Raw genomic sequence first — 18981 nt, 5'->3', positions numbered from 1 at the left:
GCAGATGAGGGCTGTATTGGCTCCCCATCACTTTCAATCTGAGTCTGATTTTCCTTGTGTCCTGGTGATTATGTGCATTGACTAAAAACACAAAAAGGAATTCCCTGCAGCAAGCTGCGCATGCACCGCCCAAAATAAATTACAGAATTCTCCAGATTAAATCTGAAGAGAGGTGGAGCAGAAGGCAGGAGTGCAGAGAGCCCGTGGAACAAGGACGGACTGAAATGAGGGGCAATCCACTCATCCCTTAGTCACAGCAGCTGTGGTTAAGTGAGCAGAGAAAATGCTGAATTTCCCTCTCCTTCCAGTGCATGCTGATGGGTTAACCGGGGTTTCTACATCCACATTATTGAGTGTGAGTAAATAAACCAGAGCCGGCAGATGATAACTCTTAATCCAGATTAACTGTAGCAGAGTCTGAGTGATCCTATGCTGTAAAGGCTCTCAACCCTAAAGTACCGTCTGTGCTCTAAAACCCTGTGCTTTAGATTTTGCAACTCTGCAGAACTAGCATTGCCTCCAATGCATCCCTGGTTGTGAAGTGTATCTCCAGTTTTGAACTAAAGCGATTGATCGTTTTTCTCCCAGTGCCTTGGATTCTGACCCCGTGTACCTGTTCTGCAGATGAAATGGCTGTTTACTTCCTCCCCTTCATATGCTACTCTCCAGACATTTTGGACTACAACTTCCACCAGCCCCAGCCAGCATGGCTGTGTTGGAAGGTGCAGTCTGAAATATCTGGCGAGAACCAGATTGAGGAAGTCTGCCTCAGAGGTGTTTGGCCACCTCAAGCTACTCCTTATTATGTGAGTGCATAGCTATTTGGAAATTGGTCTTACTCCAGAATCATGTCTCTGTGTGTGCCTTAAACAAGCATCCCTTCTCTTCTGAAGCATCACAGAACAGACATTGTAAGGGCAATTCTACACACTTTTTTCTACCTCTTTAACTGCCATGGAGTCCTCCCCAAAATCCTATAAAAGATAGTTTGCTGAGCTGCTAAGAATTCTGCATGAAAGATCCCTACCCTGTCTCACAGAACAGGGTTCCCTGGGGAGAGGAAAGGCCTTTAAACCCTTGAGGCAAACGCCAACACAACAATGCCAAGGCAACTCACACATTGCCAGAAAGGAGGAAATGCATTCACGCAAAAGGGGAGACGGATTTTCACAAAAATGTGCATGTGTAGATATAAATTTAGAAACAGCTGTTATAATTTCAAATAGAAATGCAAAGCATCTCACCATGATGGGGAAGTCGGTGACCAGGTGGCCCGCTCTGTCTCTGCTCTCCTCTCCAGGCAGCGACTGAAGATGGGCAACTTTTAGGCGCCTGCTTGCTCTCCCTTGCAAGGATTCTTTACCTTTAAACCCAACTTGGATGCAACTGCCCTGTAAGTAGAGGACTCCTCCCAACACTGTGTAGAGTAGGCCACCCTACTGGGGTGGGGAAGCCAGTTATGAAGCAGACATGCCTTTAAAGCCCCTGGTCAGTGGCTCAAAACCCTGCCTGCCCTCCCCTGCTCTGTCAGGCCTTGGTCCCTGTGGGCTGCAAAACAAGAGAATTCTCACCAAGAAAGATGCAATGGGATAGTGGACACTGTCGGCTCCATTCGTGCCAGTGATGGACACAGAGAGGGAATATGAAAGTAACAGACAATCGGAAACAGACAATAGCAAGCCCCAGAGATGGAATGTTAGCTTTGCGGAAGGGTTTCTAAACTCTGAAAGGCCCAGCCCAGCAGGGAACGACTCTGGCCTGAGCCCCATAGATGGGATTGGAGCTGCCCAAGAGCAAAAACGCTTCCCTGTGGATCGTGGCCTCTAGCTCTATTTTGCACCATCATCATCACCCCAGCCACCTTTGATAGTTTCTAAAAGTACAAAGAGCTACATACATAATTTAATCAGGGGGAAAAAAAAACACACCATTCTTCCTCCCCCCCTAAATATACTAGACACAACAAGGATTTTCTTTTCTTTTTTCCTCAGTATTTATATATATATATTTATATTACGTATATTATATATATATAATATGTAAATATATTTCTTAAAACAAATATATAAAATGTTAAGACACTTCACTTAAATGTAAAGAGGTTGCTTTTTTTTCTTCCATGTTTGTTTGCTGCAATCCTAAGAAATTGCATTTATGGACTGTTGTTTGTTGCTGTTTGTTGTTACATATTTGATTTTTTTGACTTTTTTTAAAACTTTGTTATTCAAAAAAAGGCTCTCTTAAAATCTTTATACAAAAATGATTGATTTACAAAAAAGAAAAAGAAAAGAAGAAAAACCATAAAAAACCAATTCCCCGCAGCGTTCCCCCCCACCAAAATATTCTGAGAATAATAGAATTAAAAAGGACGAGCTAGTCAACAAAACAAGGAGTGATTACATCTTGTATTATGTTGCATACAGACTCATTTCTTTTCTTTTACTTTTTACAGTAGCACGCCATTTTGCTATACATGTAGAGGCACGTTTTCACCTGTGCACCCGTGCCACATTAATATACTTCTTCATTTTCCGCCTGTGCTTAACGTTTTAGGCCAACCAACCTGCTCCAGCCTGGCGAGCTGTGGCTGTTTTGGACTACAACTCCCATCGGCACGCACTGGCTGGGGCTGATGGGAGTTGTAGTGCAATACATCGGAGGGGCACCAAGTTGGCGAAGGCTGTTTCCTGTTCATTCAATGACTCTTGTGCAGGATGACCTTACAAGGTCTGCCATTCTGAACACACACCTGCGTATTGTACTTTTATCTGAAGAAAGCCTCCACAGCTACAAGCTCTCCCCGTCTTTCTCGCTGGGCCTGACAGTGTTTCACGTTCTGCCTTTGCGACTCAGCTGTTGACATACGACATCCTTTCCTCCCCCCACATCCCCATGCCTCACTTGTATCTCCCTCCTTGTGCTGTCATCTTTATCCTTTTTCAACTCCCCACTGTGCTTTCTGCAGCCCAAATGCCACGTGCAACCTTTCAGGGAAAAAACAAAAGCTTCCACCTCTCGCAGATCGAGAATAAACACAGCTCTAATAACCCACCGAACCTTTCGCCCAAAGCTGTTTATCCCCCCCTTTCCAAGCCCAAGAGAAAGGTCCCCAGAGGTATAAACTTGAGCTTCATGGCCAATCACCCCATCGGCAGGACTAAGCCTTCTAAAAAAGCACCTCTGTGCCAGTCTTATTTGGGGGCCCAATCCGATGGGGAATTCTCCTGTGCAAACCCCACTGAAACAAAGGACTTTCCCAACAGTCCTTTGTTTCGCTCTACAGCCCTGCCATCCTCTTCTCCTGGCCTGGAAGACGCTCCACAGGCAGTTGGGTGTAATTTCTGCCCATGCCAGTCATCCTGGCTACGCAGTGCTTTTCTTTTTCCAGCAAGGCTCCATAGTCTATCCTAGGAGGAACCTTTGCAGGAACCGAGCAAAGGAGAGTCGCCTGTTCACCTACCTCCACTGTCTTTTGCCCACCAAAACCTCGTGCTTAGAAAAGGGCCTAATTTCACCTCCTTCAGCCTTCTCCAAATTCTCCCCAAACTCTCCTTCACTGCCCAGTTTCTTTGATACCCTGACACCGTGGTCTCCCTGAAACCTGCCTCCTCTATTTGGTATTCCACACGTTTTGAGGGCTCTTTCCCCCCATCTCACATATATAGTAACTCAACGGACATTTAAAGTGCTACATTATGTTGATTAATTCCATAGGAAGCTGGACTTTTCTGTTTCCGGACCCTGTTCTCAACATCATTCTGCTGCCTGTTTTGGCTCTGTGCCCCTTCTTATAACAGTCTCCTTTCCCCTTTCTTAACAGTACGTTGCTTCTGCATGGTTGAGAAGATTGTGAGGGGGCAGGGGGAGCATTATTACAGGCTCAAAATTCAGTGCTTCACCCCCCCCCCCACAAGTCTTTGCTTTTCTTCCAAATTTAATCCAATGGCTTGGAAGAAAGAAAGAAAAAAATACACAACACCACACACAGATATTTCGGTTTGCGATGCGCACGCACACACACAAGTTCCGCCCCACTTTCCAGAACAGTCTTTGATACAGCAAGTAAACAACAGAATCCCACAAAATGGAAGCATACACATGCCCCAAAGTCAAAACACCGTTGATTCATGAATGACTCAGCACACACCTACAAGGATCCACGTTAATCAATTAATTACAACTTTTTTTCTCTCTCTTCTTAAATGTAAGGAAAGTTGAATAGCAGCAAATGTCCATGGGGTTCTGAGGCATCTTCAGAAATTGGTTGCTCCCCTCCCCTTTTATAGCCTCTGTAGTGATTCTGCCCCCTTTCTCCCACCCCCTCATAAAGGAATAGTGAAGACTGGCACTGAGCAGTGTCATCGTTGCTTGCAGGCTGTGGCAACTGGCAAAAATATAAATAAAAATAATTCTTAATTGTTCTTTATACATGAACAACGCTAAGTTGTTGCCAGAATAGAAAAGTTAAGTTTGGGGTGGATGGGGAGTGGGGCAAAGGAAGGGAGATCTGAGGGGAAACAGAAAACAGATGGGCAGCCATATTGTAGCAAGAGGGGAGGAAAAGAATAAATAGGTTGGCCAATTTGGGGGAAGAAGACATGAGAGCAAACTAAATTGGCCATTCTGGTTATTGGTAGGCGGCCCTGTGGGGAGCAAGAACCAAGTCCCAAGGCTGGCCATTTTGTAGGAGGAAATGAGAACCGCAGGGCGGCCATTTTTGAAGGAACGTTTTAAAACGTCTGAGGGGAAGGACTTTTCTAGGTGCCTCAGTGAGACCTGGGGAGGAGGAAATCACAAAGAGAAGACAGCAAGCACTCCCCAGTCCCCCAGTAGCAGTAGGTTAGGAAAACAACCAAAGGAGAAGTTGGCAGAGGAGCTTTTAGAATGAAATGGAGGAGTTCCGTGACCCAAAGGAAGTCAGTACTGGGATGGAGGTCCTGCTTGAAGTAGGCTTTTCTGAGACTGGGCTTGAAGTCTCATTCATCGTGTTAGGGTCCTTGGTTGATCTAGCGGCCTAGAAAGAAAAGCAAGATTCAGGGAAAAGAAGAAGGAGGAGGGAGGAGAAGGAAAGGTGTGTTGGGGTTGTGGGGTTGGGGAGGGGGAGAACCAAACATTTTCTTCTCAAAGGATTGCGAGACAGAAAGAAAGTGCAAAAGAAAGTGAGATAGACAGAAAGAGACAAGAGTGGGAACTAAGTTAGGAAAAATTTCTATCAGAAACAAGCAGCATTGGCCAGGCCTGAGGTGAAAGGTCCGCTGGACAAAAACAGAGCACGAGATGAGCTGGTTTCTACAGGTTTACTGGACGAAGGGAAGGAGTGATTGCGAGAGGAAGCAGAGGAGACAAAAGAAGGCCAAAAAAGAGACAGAGCAGGGAGATGGGACGAATACGTAGGCAGGCAACGGAAGGGGGAGATGGGGAAGGGGATGGGGAAGGGACAAGAATTGAAATGTTAGTTTGTGGCCATGGACACCATGTTAGAACGACAACAATATTCATTTAGCTGGGGTGAGGAAGGGAGGGTAGGGGCAGAGTGCAGTTTACCACAGAGGTGCTGTTTATCGGAGGTAGCCTCAAGACATCTATTCGTTTTATTGTTCACCTATGGGTACCATTTTGTTGTACACTCCATCCGTAGCTAGCAGGCCAGAATTTGGACTGGGATGGATAAATCTTGTTAAGTATGTATCCCTCATAGTTGACATGGGGGTGGGGTGGGGTGGCAGAAGGGAAGGAACAAATTGTGAAAGACATGTGAAAATAAAATACAGCCTAAAGCCAATCTGAGCGAGCGGGCTTTCTTCTCCTCGTGGTTATTTTAAGAAAAGGTTTTGGAAGTGGGCAATTCTTGAATCCCAGAGTCCCTGCCTATGGCTCCATCATCACTGTTTTCCTCCACAAAGGAATACACATGAAAGTTGGAAAATCCTTGTGGGTTTTGCACAAAAGATTGGTGAGCAGGAACAGGCAGGAATCTAGTTGCCTGCCTGTTGCTCTTTGTGAAAGAACCCAAGACCAATGAACTATAAGGAAACTAATGCTTAAAGTCCAATGCAGCAGGAGGAACCCATACCCTAACACCCATCCATTCTAGGGATGGCTATATGACTAGAAGTAACCCTAAGAAAGTCTCCATTCTCACAGATATAGGTAATCACAATTAATTGAAGCGGATATTACTCCAACCTGCTTGTAAAAGACCTCCAAGAATGAAGGTTCCACAATCCTTCATGCATGCTCCTCCAAGCACATTCCACGGTGGAGGAAATTTTTTATAGCCAAACTAACCTCCCTTGTTGGTTCTAAAACTGCCAGTCATGCCAATTGTGTGCTGACCTCCCACTGGCTGCCATTTTGATGCAAAGGGGATCCAGAAGAAGAATTGCAAAGTACTGCATACTTTGTCATAGGAAGTTCCCAACAGCTCGCCCCTGCCATCTCAAACCCAACTTCAGCTCTAGTTGCACGAGGCATGCGTGGTCCTTCAGCACCCTTGCATGCAGATGCACAGCAAATGCGCAACCGGCTCATGAAAATATTATCGGGGAAGGCGTACCCTGAGAAATGTTCCATGGCTTACCACTTAAGCAAACAGCACCTCTGCTTTGTGGCAAAGGGGGTACAGACTGCGGTTAGTATCAGGATGCAGGGACTTAGGGGGAAGGGAGTTGTGCAGGAAGTAGGGTTTGCATTTTATTCATTTATTCAGTGACAGTCCCATTTTGCTCACAAAGCGTGCTTCAAAATAGACCGGAAAGCCACAGGGTGGGAAGACATGCTCACAGCCAGACATCCACTCCCCCCACACTTGTGGAGAGGAGGGGGTGGTCCTCTGTGTGTGCATATGTACCACAGAATGAGGAAAACCAAAGGGCCCTGCAGACAGGCAGACAGGACGTGGGAAAGGGTTCATGGTCTTTGCCATTCGTCATACAGATCTGGCATGACAAAAATAAAAAAAAAAAATTAAAAAGCCAGGAGCAGCAGGGAATTCTGGGAGATGGGCTAGCATATCAGATGCGCTCGGGAAGTGAAAGGGGAGGGAAGAATAACAAGATTTGTGTGGAAGGGGGTCAAGTCAAGGCTTGAGAAACAAAGGGAAGGAGAGAGGAACAGGTAGAGATGTCGTTGTGGTTTAAGGGATGAAAAAGTGGCAGTTGTTACCTTGCTTTGTGGCCTCAGAAAGTTGGCCAGCCACTGGGCGCACTGTTATAGCGTCGACAAGAACACAGAAGTGTGTGAACCCAGCTGAACCGTACTGGCCTAACCATTAAGACCCCAACCAATGCAAATGCACATGGGGCATATCAGGGGGCAGGGGGTGGGGACAGGAAATGGTGAAAAGGGTTTCCATGGGGAACAGGGGACTGCCACTGCCCAATGCACACACCTGTATTTACTTATGTAAAGTACAGATATAGTAAATGGCCAGTTACCTACAGTTGAGACACAGCAGGGCACAAGTTAAACATGTGCCGAGTGTGATAAAAACAACCTAGCCTCATGGCACTTTAGAGTAAGCAATTCATTGCGGCATAAGCCTTGGAAAACTAGAAGCATCTAGTGAACCAAAGCTTACGTCACAAGCAATTGGCAAGGCTGCAGTCCTGTACCCGGTTACCTGGAAGAACGTCTTTTTGATATCAATGAGACGTGCTTCTGAGTAGACATCAACAGAACTGCCCTGCAAGGACTTTAAGGTACCATTAGACTCTGGTGTTGTTGCAAAACAGAGAAAATGTGCCTCTGATAGATTTGAACATAAAAGTGCTTAACATTGTGAAGGACTTTGAATAATAATAATAACAACAACATTAATACAAAGGAATTCTGATAATGACAGTTGCAAAGGCACAGATATCAAAGAAGCGGTTTGATGCTCTACAAACAGTACAAGCAGTTAGATATAAAACAGTCTGTCTTTCAATGTTATTCCAACGTATTTTTAAAAAATGATACTTGTTGTAATAATCTTTTGAAAACTGATTTTGAAGTCTGGTTGAAAAGTGGTACATGCAGAAAAATGGGGGTTGGGAACCAACTTGCCCTTGTGCTTTACTTTTGAGTTTCTCTCCAGTGTGTTCACATTTCTAATGGTTTTAAAGGCTTATAGCTTTTATAAACTTAAAAAAAAAAAATATTCTTGTTTCCCAAGTGTGTATGGAGTATATCGTAAGCCTAGAATCACCACTGATCCTTTGCTGAAGAGGCTCACCGATCTTTCAGACAAGTCTAAACTTAATTCTCTCCTCTTAGGCAAAGATCATAAGGCAACCTGGCTGGTAGCCAGATTCTGCGCCCAGATTTGTAGGCACAGATCAACCTCTAAGATAAAACAGCTTAGTAGGGAAGTGCTGAAGTCGCCCTTTGGGGTGTCTCAGGGTCAATTTTTAATGGTAGCCCAAATCTCAGCTGTACAGGTGTACGTATATATCTCAATTTTAACTCATGAGCTATTGCTGCAATCTGCTTCAATTGCATATTTTATCTTTATGAACACTGTTTTTATTGTGTTATGTTATGTGAGATGGTCTTTGACCATAATAAAAATTATCTAAGCCTAGAATCACAGACTTTGGAGTTTGAAGGAACCATGATGTTCATTTTTAGCCCAAAGTGGGGCTCGAACCCACAGCCCTGAGATTAAAAGTCTCAGGCAACTTCAGCGGTCAGGAGTGCCTGCTTTGGTTTCAGCTGGTTTGCCCACTGTGGCTTTTCCTAAACAGCTTGGTTGCTGTGATCCATGCTCTGGCATGGGAGCCAACTCCTAGGGGCCGAGGTCCCTTTGCCACCCCCAATAAAATATTTGAGGGGGCCAGCCCCTCACCAAAGTTGATGGGCATTGCCATTCAAATAGTGTGTGAGATATTGTTTTAATTATGCTCTACACTAATTTAGAATACTATGCTCTACACTAATTTAGAATACTATGTAAAAAGTGGTATATAAATATTTTTAAATAAATAAATGGTTATTGTTATGTCTCCACCCCCCTTAACTTCTTTGTTCATTTGGTTCACATAATGATTGCAAAAGCATATGTGGGTTCTGGGCCAATGCATCGGTTTTGGCAAGCAGTTACTCCGAAAAAATCCCAATACTTCTATCAATATATATCTTATTTAAAAAACCCAGCAGTAATTTATATAAACTATGCTTATGTTTTAAAAATGAGCATACATTTGACAGTACATGGTGTTTATTGGGATGAATTTATTATTATTATTATTTGCCAAGATAGCATCTTAATGCCACACTGAAAAACCTAATTTCTCAAAGTAATTGTTGTGCTTCTTTTGCAACTGCTCAAGCATTCCGCTCCTTAATCATCTTCCAGCCAATAAATCTTCCACAGAGCTGTTGAGACCAACCTGACCCTTCTTGTAACCAACTGTGCCAACTGGATTTTTATATATTTATATAACAACGTCAAGATGGGTAAATAAAGCCTAATGGCATTTGGCTTTGGCTTGCGAGTGGCTGGAGGGGGTCGCTTCCACTTTTCAAGAGGACTCTGTTAATAATATAGAGGTGTGTCTTGTATTCTATTCTCTCGAGAATCCCTTATTCCTGTCTGGAGCCTCTTATGAACTCCTACCATGCACGTGGAGATACTGGACGTGAAAACAGCCCCATTCACTTCAATGGTGCGGGCAGCTTTGCATATGCATGAAGCTCTCCTTTCCCTCCCCAATAAGGCACGTGAGCCCCACATAAACATTAGAAATCTTATGTCAGCGTAGCAGGATGCTTTGGGTTTCCATTCAAACATGGTCAAGCGATCCAATATAATTTTCTTCTTCTTTCCCCTCCCTGCAAGGCACCCTCTCTCGTCTTTTCTCTGCTAAATATGCAACACTTCTCTGTGTGTGCCATGGGCAGGAAAGGAGTTGGGGCATACACACATGGACATGTTGTGAAATGCGGGGGGGGGGGGGGTGGTGAACATGGATTCGATCACATCTCACAACCGATACCACTGCCTTTCCTGGCAGGGAAGAGGGCCTCTGACAATTTGTTGGGTTGCGCCTTCACAAGTAAGCATTTTCCTTCTTCTTCTCAAAACACTGCCATATAGATAGCACAGCACAGGAAATAAAAACTACTTGCCCACCCTAAACGAAGCAACGCTTAGCCGTACAGAGACATAACTGGGCAGGGGAATTCTTAAACAAATCAAGGGGGTGGGTTCCAGTTGGTGTTACCTGGAATTCACGAGATTCTTGAGGAAGTAACAAAAACATGGAACTTTAGCGACAGAGGACTTAGGTTTAGGTTTGAGGGAGATGGGAGTCCTATCTGGACCTCACAACATACAATTTTTGCCGGGTTTGGCTCCAGCTTCTGACGTATGCCTGTGGAAAGTAGCTCCCCATTCACTGCCATGTCACAAGTAGGTGCATCTTCTGACAGAAATTCCCAGCCGTAATTTCTAAAATCGCTTCCAACGGGCATTAGGAATTTGTGTTCAAGTTTATGCAAATATACCTGCCCCTGACCCTGGATCAACAATCCTTTGCCAACTCACCACTCACCTCCACCACTCACCTCCACTCAAAAGCAAAAACAAAGGGATCCTAACTCAACCCGCCTCCACCCCAGTGCTCCCATAACAGAGTGGTGTGGCTGCCTACAGATAGACTACCTGTTGTTGTCCCTGGATGCGCATGTACTCCATGCGTTGCTTTATGTGCTTGCTCTTGTCGGGGCTGCCTTGCTGGGTTTGCTTCAGCCGCGACGCAGGATTGACCATCTTCATGGCAGGGATCGAGACGCCACCGCCGCTCTGGAGGGAGAACAGAGGAAAGGATGACTTTGGAGAGCTGCTAAGGAGCAAGGCTTAAGTTGTCAACAAGTTAAGGGCTTGCCACCGGCTCTGCTACTGCTGCCAAACGCATCTCCCTTCACTCCCGTTGGCTGAGCTGCCATGGTGTCATGGAACGTTCACAAACGTTCAACCACTTAGGAAAAACCTATCTTCAGGAGAATTTTGACACGTAGTGCTGCTTCTATGGAGGAGATGAAAGGGCTGTTTACCTCTTGCTAGGGTTCTCTTGCTATCTAGCCTGCTCAATGTGTATTGTACACATGTCTCCAAGCTCTGCTACAGACCACAGGAACTTTTGAAGGCAAGCAAAATATCCTCGCACCGAATATAAGGTAAAGGTAAAGGACCCCTGAATGGTTAAGTCCAGTCAAAGGCGACTATGGGGTCATGTAGCAAGCATGACTAAACTGCTACTGGCGCACGAAGGACCGTGATGAGTGCAAGAAATGCCATTTACCTTCCCACTGCAGTGGTACCTATTTATCTACTTGCACTGGCATGCTTTCAAACTGCTAGGTTGGCAGGAGCTGGGACAGAGCAATGGGAGCTCACCCCATCGCGGGGATTCGAACCACCGACCTTCTGATCAGCAAGCTCAAGAAGCTCAGTGGTTTAGACCACAGCGCCACCCGTGTCCCAATATATATATCATAGCTACGGAGCTCCTTTCCCCTGACAGAAAAAGAAATATTTGTTGCTGCTATAGACCTACAAAATTACAGAACAACAGTCTTACATTATCACAATCAAAGCACAATAGAAATTGGGGGTTAATTACCCATTCGATCTTCTTGCCCCCCTTTTCTTTGCTAGCCTGGAAATTCATTAGAGGTTCAGGGAGCAGAAAGCACTGGGTGAAGGGTTAGAGAAGGGTCTAAACCAGAGAGCTGAATAGCCAAAAGTAAAGGAAGAATGGGAAAGGGTTTTATTTTTAGCATACTGATTTCTCCACACATTTGGCCTGACCCAGCACATGCAATCCATATAGGGAAGTTGGTCCCAACCCACAGACCAGCTGTGCTTAATAATAAAATCAGTTAACACACCTCACCCCCACGTTAGAGGCCTGAACCAACTAGTTGTAAATATATACCAAAAACCATTTAAGCGGCAATAGAGTCCATGATGAACAACTTAAAGCGATACCAAAGCAATACCAGTATCAGACAAAGCTTTAATAAAGGATTCCAATAAGAGATGTCAGAACATTATTATATGGCCGTTCAAGTCTGGAAGGAAGTGGAATGGCTTACCCCCATCCTCCCCCAAATCCTGAAGTAAGCTAACTTGGAAGCTCAATGCCAACTCAAGATATGCTGCTTGAAGGAGAGCCCAGATGAACCCTCTTCAGTTATGTACAACATTTTGAAAAGTCTTGCTGCACCATTCAGATACAGGGATGCAAGAAGGCATTGTTTTCAATTCCACCCTGCAAAAGTCGCAAGCAGCAGTGCTTCTGTTCTACTGCCTTTCATCTTCCATAGCAAACTATGCTATTCACCTCGCTGTCGGCTGCGGTGATATTATGTAGCTTACATACTTTAACTGTATAAATTACGTTGCAATTATGTTATTCTACCCCATGCATTTCAATGCAACATAAACACAATGTAAAGCGGGCGGGACAGGGATATGATTAATTACATATCATTTGCAAACTGAAAGCAACAACAATAACAGCAAATACTGATCGTATTTGCCAGATTGATTTTCATTCTGGACAGGGGGTGAACAAGCAAACATTGACCATTTCTGCTCCTGTTTTGCTGGGATGTACTGACATCCCGAATGAGACAAGGGTTCCTGCCTTCATCAGTACCACCACATGTCCTGGGAAGACAGGGCCAGCCCTGCATAATGGGTAATACAAATAAGGGCACACCCCAACTATTTTGGGATTTTGCGGAAGCTATTCAATCACATATCTGAGCTTTAGGCTTGCAGATTTAAAGTGGATTAAAGCACTCTGTTGCCCTAGCACAACTAATCCACTTAAAAAAAGAAAAAGAAAACAGACTATTTTGCAGGTTAGAAAGTGATGGAGAAACGCATTGAGAAGTGCGGGATGAACGAATGGTTAACAGGAAAATGTGTAAGCATCCCACTAAGTGAATCAGGATGAATGCAGGATGAACGCTGGCTGTCGTATAACCACCCTACAAACAAAGCAGAAGTAATGCGCAATAAAGTCTGGCTGTACGAGCCCCTCTATATGTCCTTTTTATTGTACATTCATCATGATTTGTGCTTGTTATGGCATCAGGACAGTTATATGTGGTCCCACCTTCAATACTGTTTGCACCTGCAAAAGTTTGAGGGCGGTTACCTGGCAGCAGACTTTTGTACATCCAGTAGAGCAAAGCCCTGTTAACACATGCAAATTTTACATTTTCTGGATTTGGCCAACAGTTTCTGAAGCTACCTTGTATTCCTCCAGATGTTGCTGAATTACAACTCCTATCATTCCTGTCTGTTGGCCAGGCTGATTGGAGCAATAATAATAATAATAATTTATTATTTATACCCCGCCCATCTGGCTGGGCCTCCCCAGCCACTCTGGGCGGCTTCCAACAAAACACTAAAATACAATAACCTATTAAACAGTAAAAGCTTCTCTAAACAGGACTGCCTTTAGATGTCTTCTAAAAGTTTGGTAGTTATTTTTCTCTTTGACATCTGGTGGGAGGGTGTTCCACAGGGCGGGCGCCACTACCGAGAAGGCCCTCTGCCTGGTCCCCTGAAACTTGGCTTCTCGCAGTGAGGGAACTGCCAGAAGGCCCTCGGCGCTGGACCTCAGTGTCCGGGTAGAACGATGGAGGTGGAGATGCTCGTTCAGGTATACTATTCAGGTATTCAGAAATATCCGGAGGGATGCGGGTTGACCATCCCTGTTCTAAAGGCAATGATTTGAAAGTATTCTGGGCACGATATAGTCAAATTTAAGCTTTTTAAAGTCACTAATACTGGAAGAAGAGACCTAAGCATCATGCAGGCTGTCTCTCCCGTTGCATTAACTGGATTAGAAGCGTTTAACTTCAGCTGGTTTGTGCTCTTGATTTGTGATTGTTAGTCCCAAGGATCTTGGTTATCTTGAATTTTAATTGTTCACAAGTACCAATCGATCTTCATTATTACAATCATGGACCTGCCACTAAATTACAATCAAAGAAACGCAAAATTACAGTTTCCAGGCCAGTGAAAGACTGGAATGAACAGCACGGCAAAGGGCTAGGAGATGTGAGTGCATTTGTGCACATTCATACTTAACACTAGAGTGAATTGTTGAAGGCTATTTGGTTAGTAAGGCACTTTAATCATCCGGTTCCTAGTAGTACATGCTGATGCACAGAATCTTGCCGCTTTGATGGCGATCTCCATGATTCTTAATCCAACCCCTAATTAGATTTCAAACAAATACATTCTGCTGAAAGCAGAGGATGTTCTATGCAAGCCTACTTCTTTTTTGTTATATTGAGAGAGATATTCCGATGTCTTACGCTTGTCCTCTTTGCATCTGTTCTGCACTCACTCTTGCTGTGCACATCATCTCATCAGGTCCTTGCTGCCATCATCTCTTTACCAATATTTGTCTGCTTCTTCCCTCTTGCATTCATATGCTTCTTCTCATATTGTTCCCCTCTGCTTTTCTTCTTCCGAACTGTCTTTAATTCCTTGTTCTCTCTTCTTTTTCCTTGCTTCACCACTCAAGCCACTTATCTCTGTCTCTGGCATTTAGGTCACCTTTTCCTTTTCCTTCCTCTTACTGCTGGAATTCTTCACTTCTTTAATAACATACATCGTGTGGCTAGGCTTTCATGAGACCTTTCCCTCCTGAATTTTGGTAATTGTCTTTACATCTGGCAATTGGTTAAAGGGCCCATCTACATTACATGGCACTTGTCAAAGTATCTATATCTTTTTCGATTAATTTCTTTTCCCTCCCCCTATTCCTTCTGTAACTTGTGTTAACAGATGGTGAATAATTGGCCGAGTATTTTCTTTTTAAGAATGTACATCACCTGGCACAACAATAGACTATCATGATTATTTAGCCAGCTCAATCCCGAAGATCATGAGCAGACTTTTTCTTCAATCAAATATTTCCTCTCTTTTTTCAGTTATCATCTCTTGGCCTTCTGCTACTCTAATCTCCATGCCTGGATCAATATCTTTTTCCTCTGATCATCTAGGCATACCCCTAGCCTCCTACAAACTCCTTCTCAAAACTTGTGCCTTTTCCAGATTTCCCGCCCCCCCTGGATCCCTATAGTCTCACTTTGCCTGCACCTCCAGTACTGCCAGACTTTACTCTGCTAGTCATGGTTTCTTGCTTATTAAAGTACACAGCCTCTCTCCTCTGCCACTCTGTGCATCACGGCCCTTCACATGGCTCAACCCCCCCCTCCTTTTTTTCATCACAAGAGGAATGGGACTGCAAACATCTTATGACCAAACTTTCCCCCTCTAAGCAGTTCGGATGTTCATGAGCAGTCTATGATGTCACAGCATGTCAACTAATAGCTGAAGAGAGGACAGTCACAAGGCCTATCTGTTTTCAATACATAAAAAAATGCTGTATAAAATCCTAAATAATTTGGGACTGGGATATCTAGCAGATTGTCTTCCTGTTATATCCCTGGTTGATCTTCCAAGGAAGCCTTGCTGATCATACCAGAACTGCCAAAATGTCATCTTATGCAGATTTTGCTTCTTTTTAAGCTTCATATGGCCATCTTTTACTCATTGCCTGGGCAACATCATTCTCCTGGAAAAATTTGAGGCTAGAAGAGACTGAGGTTAAACTCCTACGAGTTCTAGTTTTGAAACTGCTGCTAAGTTTTGGGAGGCGGTGCCAAATTAACAACCTTGATGCTCATTTGCCCATTATGGCAGTGCAAAAGAAACTTAACAAGGGTGTGAATTATCACCACTAAAGTCCATTTCAAGGGCATTGCTCCAGGGCCTCATGGTTAACCATAAGTCACTAAAAAGAATCTAACCAGAGGCCCCATCTGTACTGTACCTTTAAAGCAGTATCATGCCACTTTCAAAAGTAATCACTCCCCCCAAAGTATGCTGGGTACTGCAGTTTGTGAAACGAGAGAGAGAGCCAGTGTGGCATAATGGCTAGAGTGTTGGACCTGGGAGCACACGGTTCGAATTCCGACTTAGCCATGAAGCTCACTGGGTGACCTTGGCCCAGTCGCCACTTCTCAGTCTAAACTGCTTCACAGGGTTGTTCTGAAGATGAAATGGGGAGGAGGAGAACCACGTACACCACCTTGAGATCCTTGGAAGATAAAGGTGGTATATAAGTGCAATGAATAAACAAACAAACAAACAAACAAACAATAAATAAATAGTGCTCAGAGTTGTTAGGAGACCCTTATTCCCCTCACAGAGCTACGATTTCCTGAGTTCAATGGGAAGAGAGGTTGATTGTTGAACCACTACTGGAAACCCCTTTACCAAAAAAAAGTCACTTTCCCCCCAAGGTTTCTTGGCTGGGAGGCAGCAATGGCAGTTCAACAACCAGGCTTTGTGCGGCTAGTTTGCATTTGTGGTTCACATGGCTCAAAGACAAATGCAAACAGGGTGCTGCACTTTCGTTCCTGTTAAGAGACAGCCTTCCCTACATTTCAGAGACAGATTCGGTGCCAGTGTTGAGGAAGAAGAATAAACTAGCATGAACAGAATGAAGAAAGTAACAGTGAATAATCAGACTAAGACATGCCATTACCATAGCCAGAAAGAAAGAGTAGCTCAAGCAAGTGGCAGGCATCTCATTTGGCTTCCTAGAGAGACTGGACTTGAAATTCCACTTAAATCTACAATTTTGCAGAGACCTAAGATGGTTCACACCTTGTCTCTTAAGAGCAGGTCGAATCTTGAGAGGACAGACAGGAGAGAAGACTTTCAGGGAGGAATCTAGAGGTACAGCAGAACAAGAGGAATGTTTAAAACAAGTGAACCTGCGGGTCGTCGTTCAACAGGAACTGAGGTTTGGGCAGCAGAGGAGGTTTAGCGCTGGTTGGAGAAGTCTTGGGTGTGCTGTTGCTTGCTTCATACTGTTTTAAATCATGGCAGTCAGGCTGCACAACCACTGATCCAGCATGGCTGCATTTGGGCACATGTGTGCCCACCTTCCATTCTCCGTTTCTGCCATTTTCTGAGCCCAGAGGCCCAATGTGATTTTGAGCAAATATAAGCTCAGTAGATGTCTGGCAGCTAATTTCACTGATAGTCATTTCAAGTTCTCTGATGGTCTCTTCCAGGTTGTCCAGCCTTTGGTAAGTGTCTCTGCAAATCTCTCGGCTTCTTAGGGTCATGTCATCAAGAGAAATGCTTTCCTTTGGCTTGTCTTCTAAACCTGTGTCTATCTCGTCCTTGTCTGTGCTGCCACCAACAGGAGCCAGGGATGCTGCGTCATACCCAATGACTTCTCTATTCCCAGGGGATTCTGGGTGCTGCAAGGGAAAATACGTTTCTGAAGCATCTGTCAGATGACCTCTCTGCATTGGTGCAATAGCAACATCAGGGCCTTTCAAAGCTATTGGAACATCTTCTGTGTTCTGATCGGCTTCTTCGTTTTTTGATTCTACAGTATTGCTTCTCTTATCCAACCCTATGAACACATCACTTCCTTCTACTGGTGAAGAAAATGAATTATATTCAAGTGTGACAACAGGTGATTCGCTTTCTTTTGAAAGGGCCCCAATCCCTTGGACAGTTGTCTGTAGACTACTTCCTTGCTTGCCCCAAACTTTCACAAATATAGCATCTTCTCGTTCAAGTTGAACAATTTCATCTTCCGGTGAAATTTTTGTTTTTTCAAATGCTACCAAGCCTCCTCCTCCCCCATGATCAGTGTCACAAAGAAGACCAGTTCCAGGCAGATATCTACGAGATTTCACTTTAGCTGGCAGAGAATGAGTGCATGTTGAGGCCTTATTGGACAGGCCTCCTTTCAGCTTCTTTTCATCCTTTTTCAGCTTTCCCAACAAGACCTCTGGGCTCTCCCTCGTTTCTACCATAGTCCATCCAATGACTCCTGTCTGTCCTCTGATGCATTGGTGATCACGAGTCCGAGGGTTGCATATCCCCTTATCAGCTTCTGGCTGAGATTCATGAAATGTCAAGCTGGACACCCACTCAGAAATGGCAATATGAGGGAGGTGGGAATTGTAATCAGATGGAGGTTTTGAGAGTCCTGACTCCTAAGGGAAAATTCAGACAAGAATTATTGAGGCGGGAGAGTTTGCTGGATGAAAAAAGCTAACAACCGTCTTCTCGGCTCAATATTCGAATGAGTTCTTAATAGTGGGCCTGGATCAACCTGTTTGGCCATCTGGGCTACTCTCTTGTTTTGAAGTGCAATTCCCATCACCCCTGAACACTAGACATGCTGGCAAAGGCTGATGGGAGTTGCAGTTCAAGACATCTGGAGGGCAGCACATTGGAGAAACCTGGTCCACCACAAGAACTAGTCTGAACATCATAGACGTTTCAGGCACCAATGTGGAGGTGTTTCCTCCACAAGATCTGCTGAAGTCAGACCCAAATGAAGGATATTTGGCAAAACACCATTCCAAAATTTGATACCTGTGGATGGCAGCCCAAATCTTGATGTCTACCAAACTAGAAAAGCCTGTCAGTCATCTCAAGGTATAGTTTATAGGCAAAGCCAAATGGCTAATTTACAATGCAACATCATTCCAGGTTAACTGTGATTGCTTCCCCCAAATAGTCCTGGAAACTGTAGTTTATAGATGATACAGATAGATAGATAGATAGATAGATAGATAGATAGATAGATAGACAGATAGATAGATAGACAGACAGACAGACAGACAGACAGACAGACAGACAGACAGACAGACAGATAGATAGATAGATAGATAGATAGATAGATAGATAGATGATAGATAGAAATACCTGTTGCGGATCTCTATTTTCTCTTGCAAAAATATGATTCCTAGGAAGCTGGTAGTACGATGTAGTATAAGGTTACCAGATGTCCCTGTTTTCCAGGGACAGTCCCTGGATTTGCAAATCAGTCCCCTGACAAAATCCAGCTCTTTAGTAGGAAGTTGAAAAGTGTCCCCAGATTCATTGAAAAAAGTCTGGTAACCTTAAGTAGTAGGTGTGCCCAC

At 44.3% G+C, this 18981-nt stretch overlaps 1 protein-coding gene across 14 annotated transcripts in view; it reads right to left on the bottom strand.

Moving 5' to 3' along the window:
- Positions 1 to 4104: 4104 nt before the first annotated feature.
- SRCIN1 (SRC kinase signaling inhibitor 1) overlaps positions 4105 to 18981 on the bottom strand; it is a 275973-nt gene continuing 261096 nt past the window's right edge. For 12 of the 14 annotated variants that reach the window (XM_081837581.1, XM_081837574.1, XM_081837580.1 and 9 more), the window contains 3 exons: positions 16801 to 18045; positions 10646 to 10786; positions 4105 to 5014 (listed from right to left, as the gene is read on the bottom strand). In XM_081837581.1, the coding sequence (XP_081693707.1) occupies positions 4880 to 5014; positions 10646 to 10786; positions 16801 to 18045 (1521 nt within the window). In that variant the 3' untranslated portion in view covers positions 4105 to 4879. The remainder of the gene's footprint in view (positions 5015 to 10645; positions 10787 to 16800; positions 18046 to 18981) is intronic. The other 2 variants (XM_081837578.1, XM_081837579.1) reach the window with 1 other exon arrangement.

This window comes from Podarcis erhardii, assembly GCF_964252035.2.
Source record: "Podarcis erhardii genome assembly, chromosome: 13".
Lineage (NCBI taxonomy): Eukaryota > Metazoa > Chordata > Lepidosauria > Squamata > Lacertidae > Podarcis > Podarcis erhardii.
This window is presented reverse-complemented; position numbering and strand designations above follow the sequence as displayed.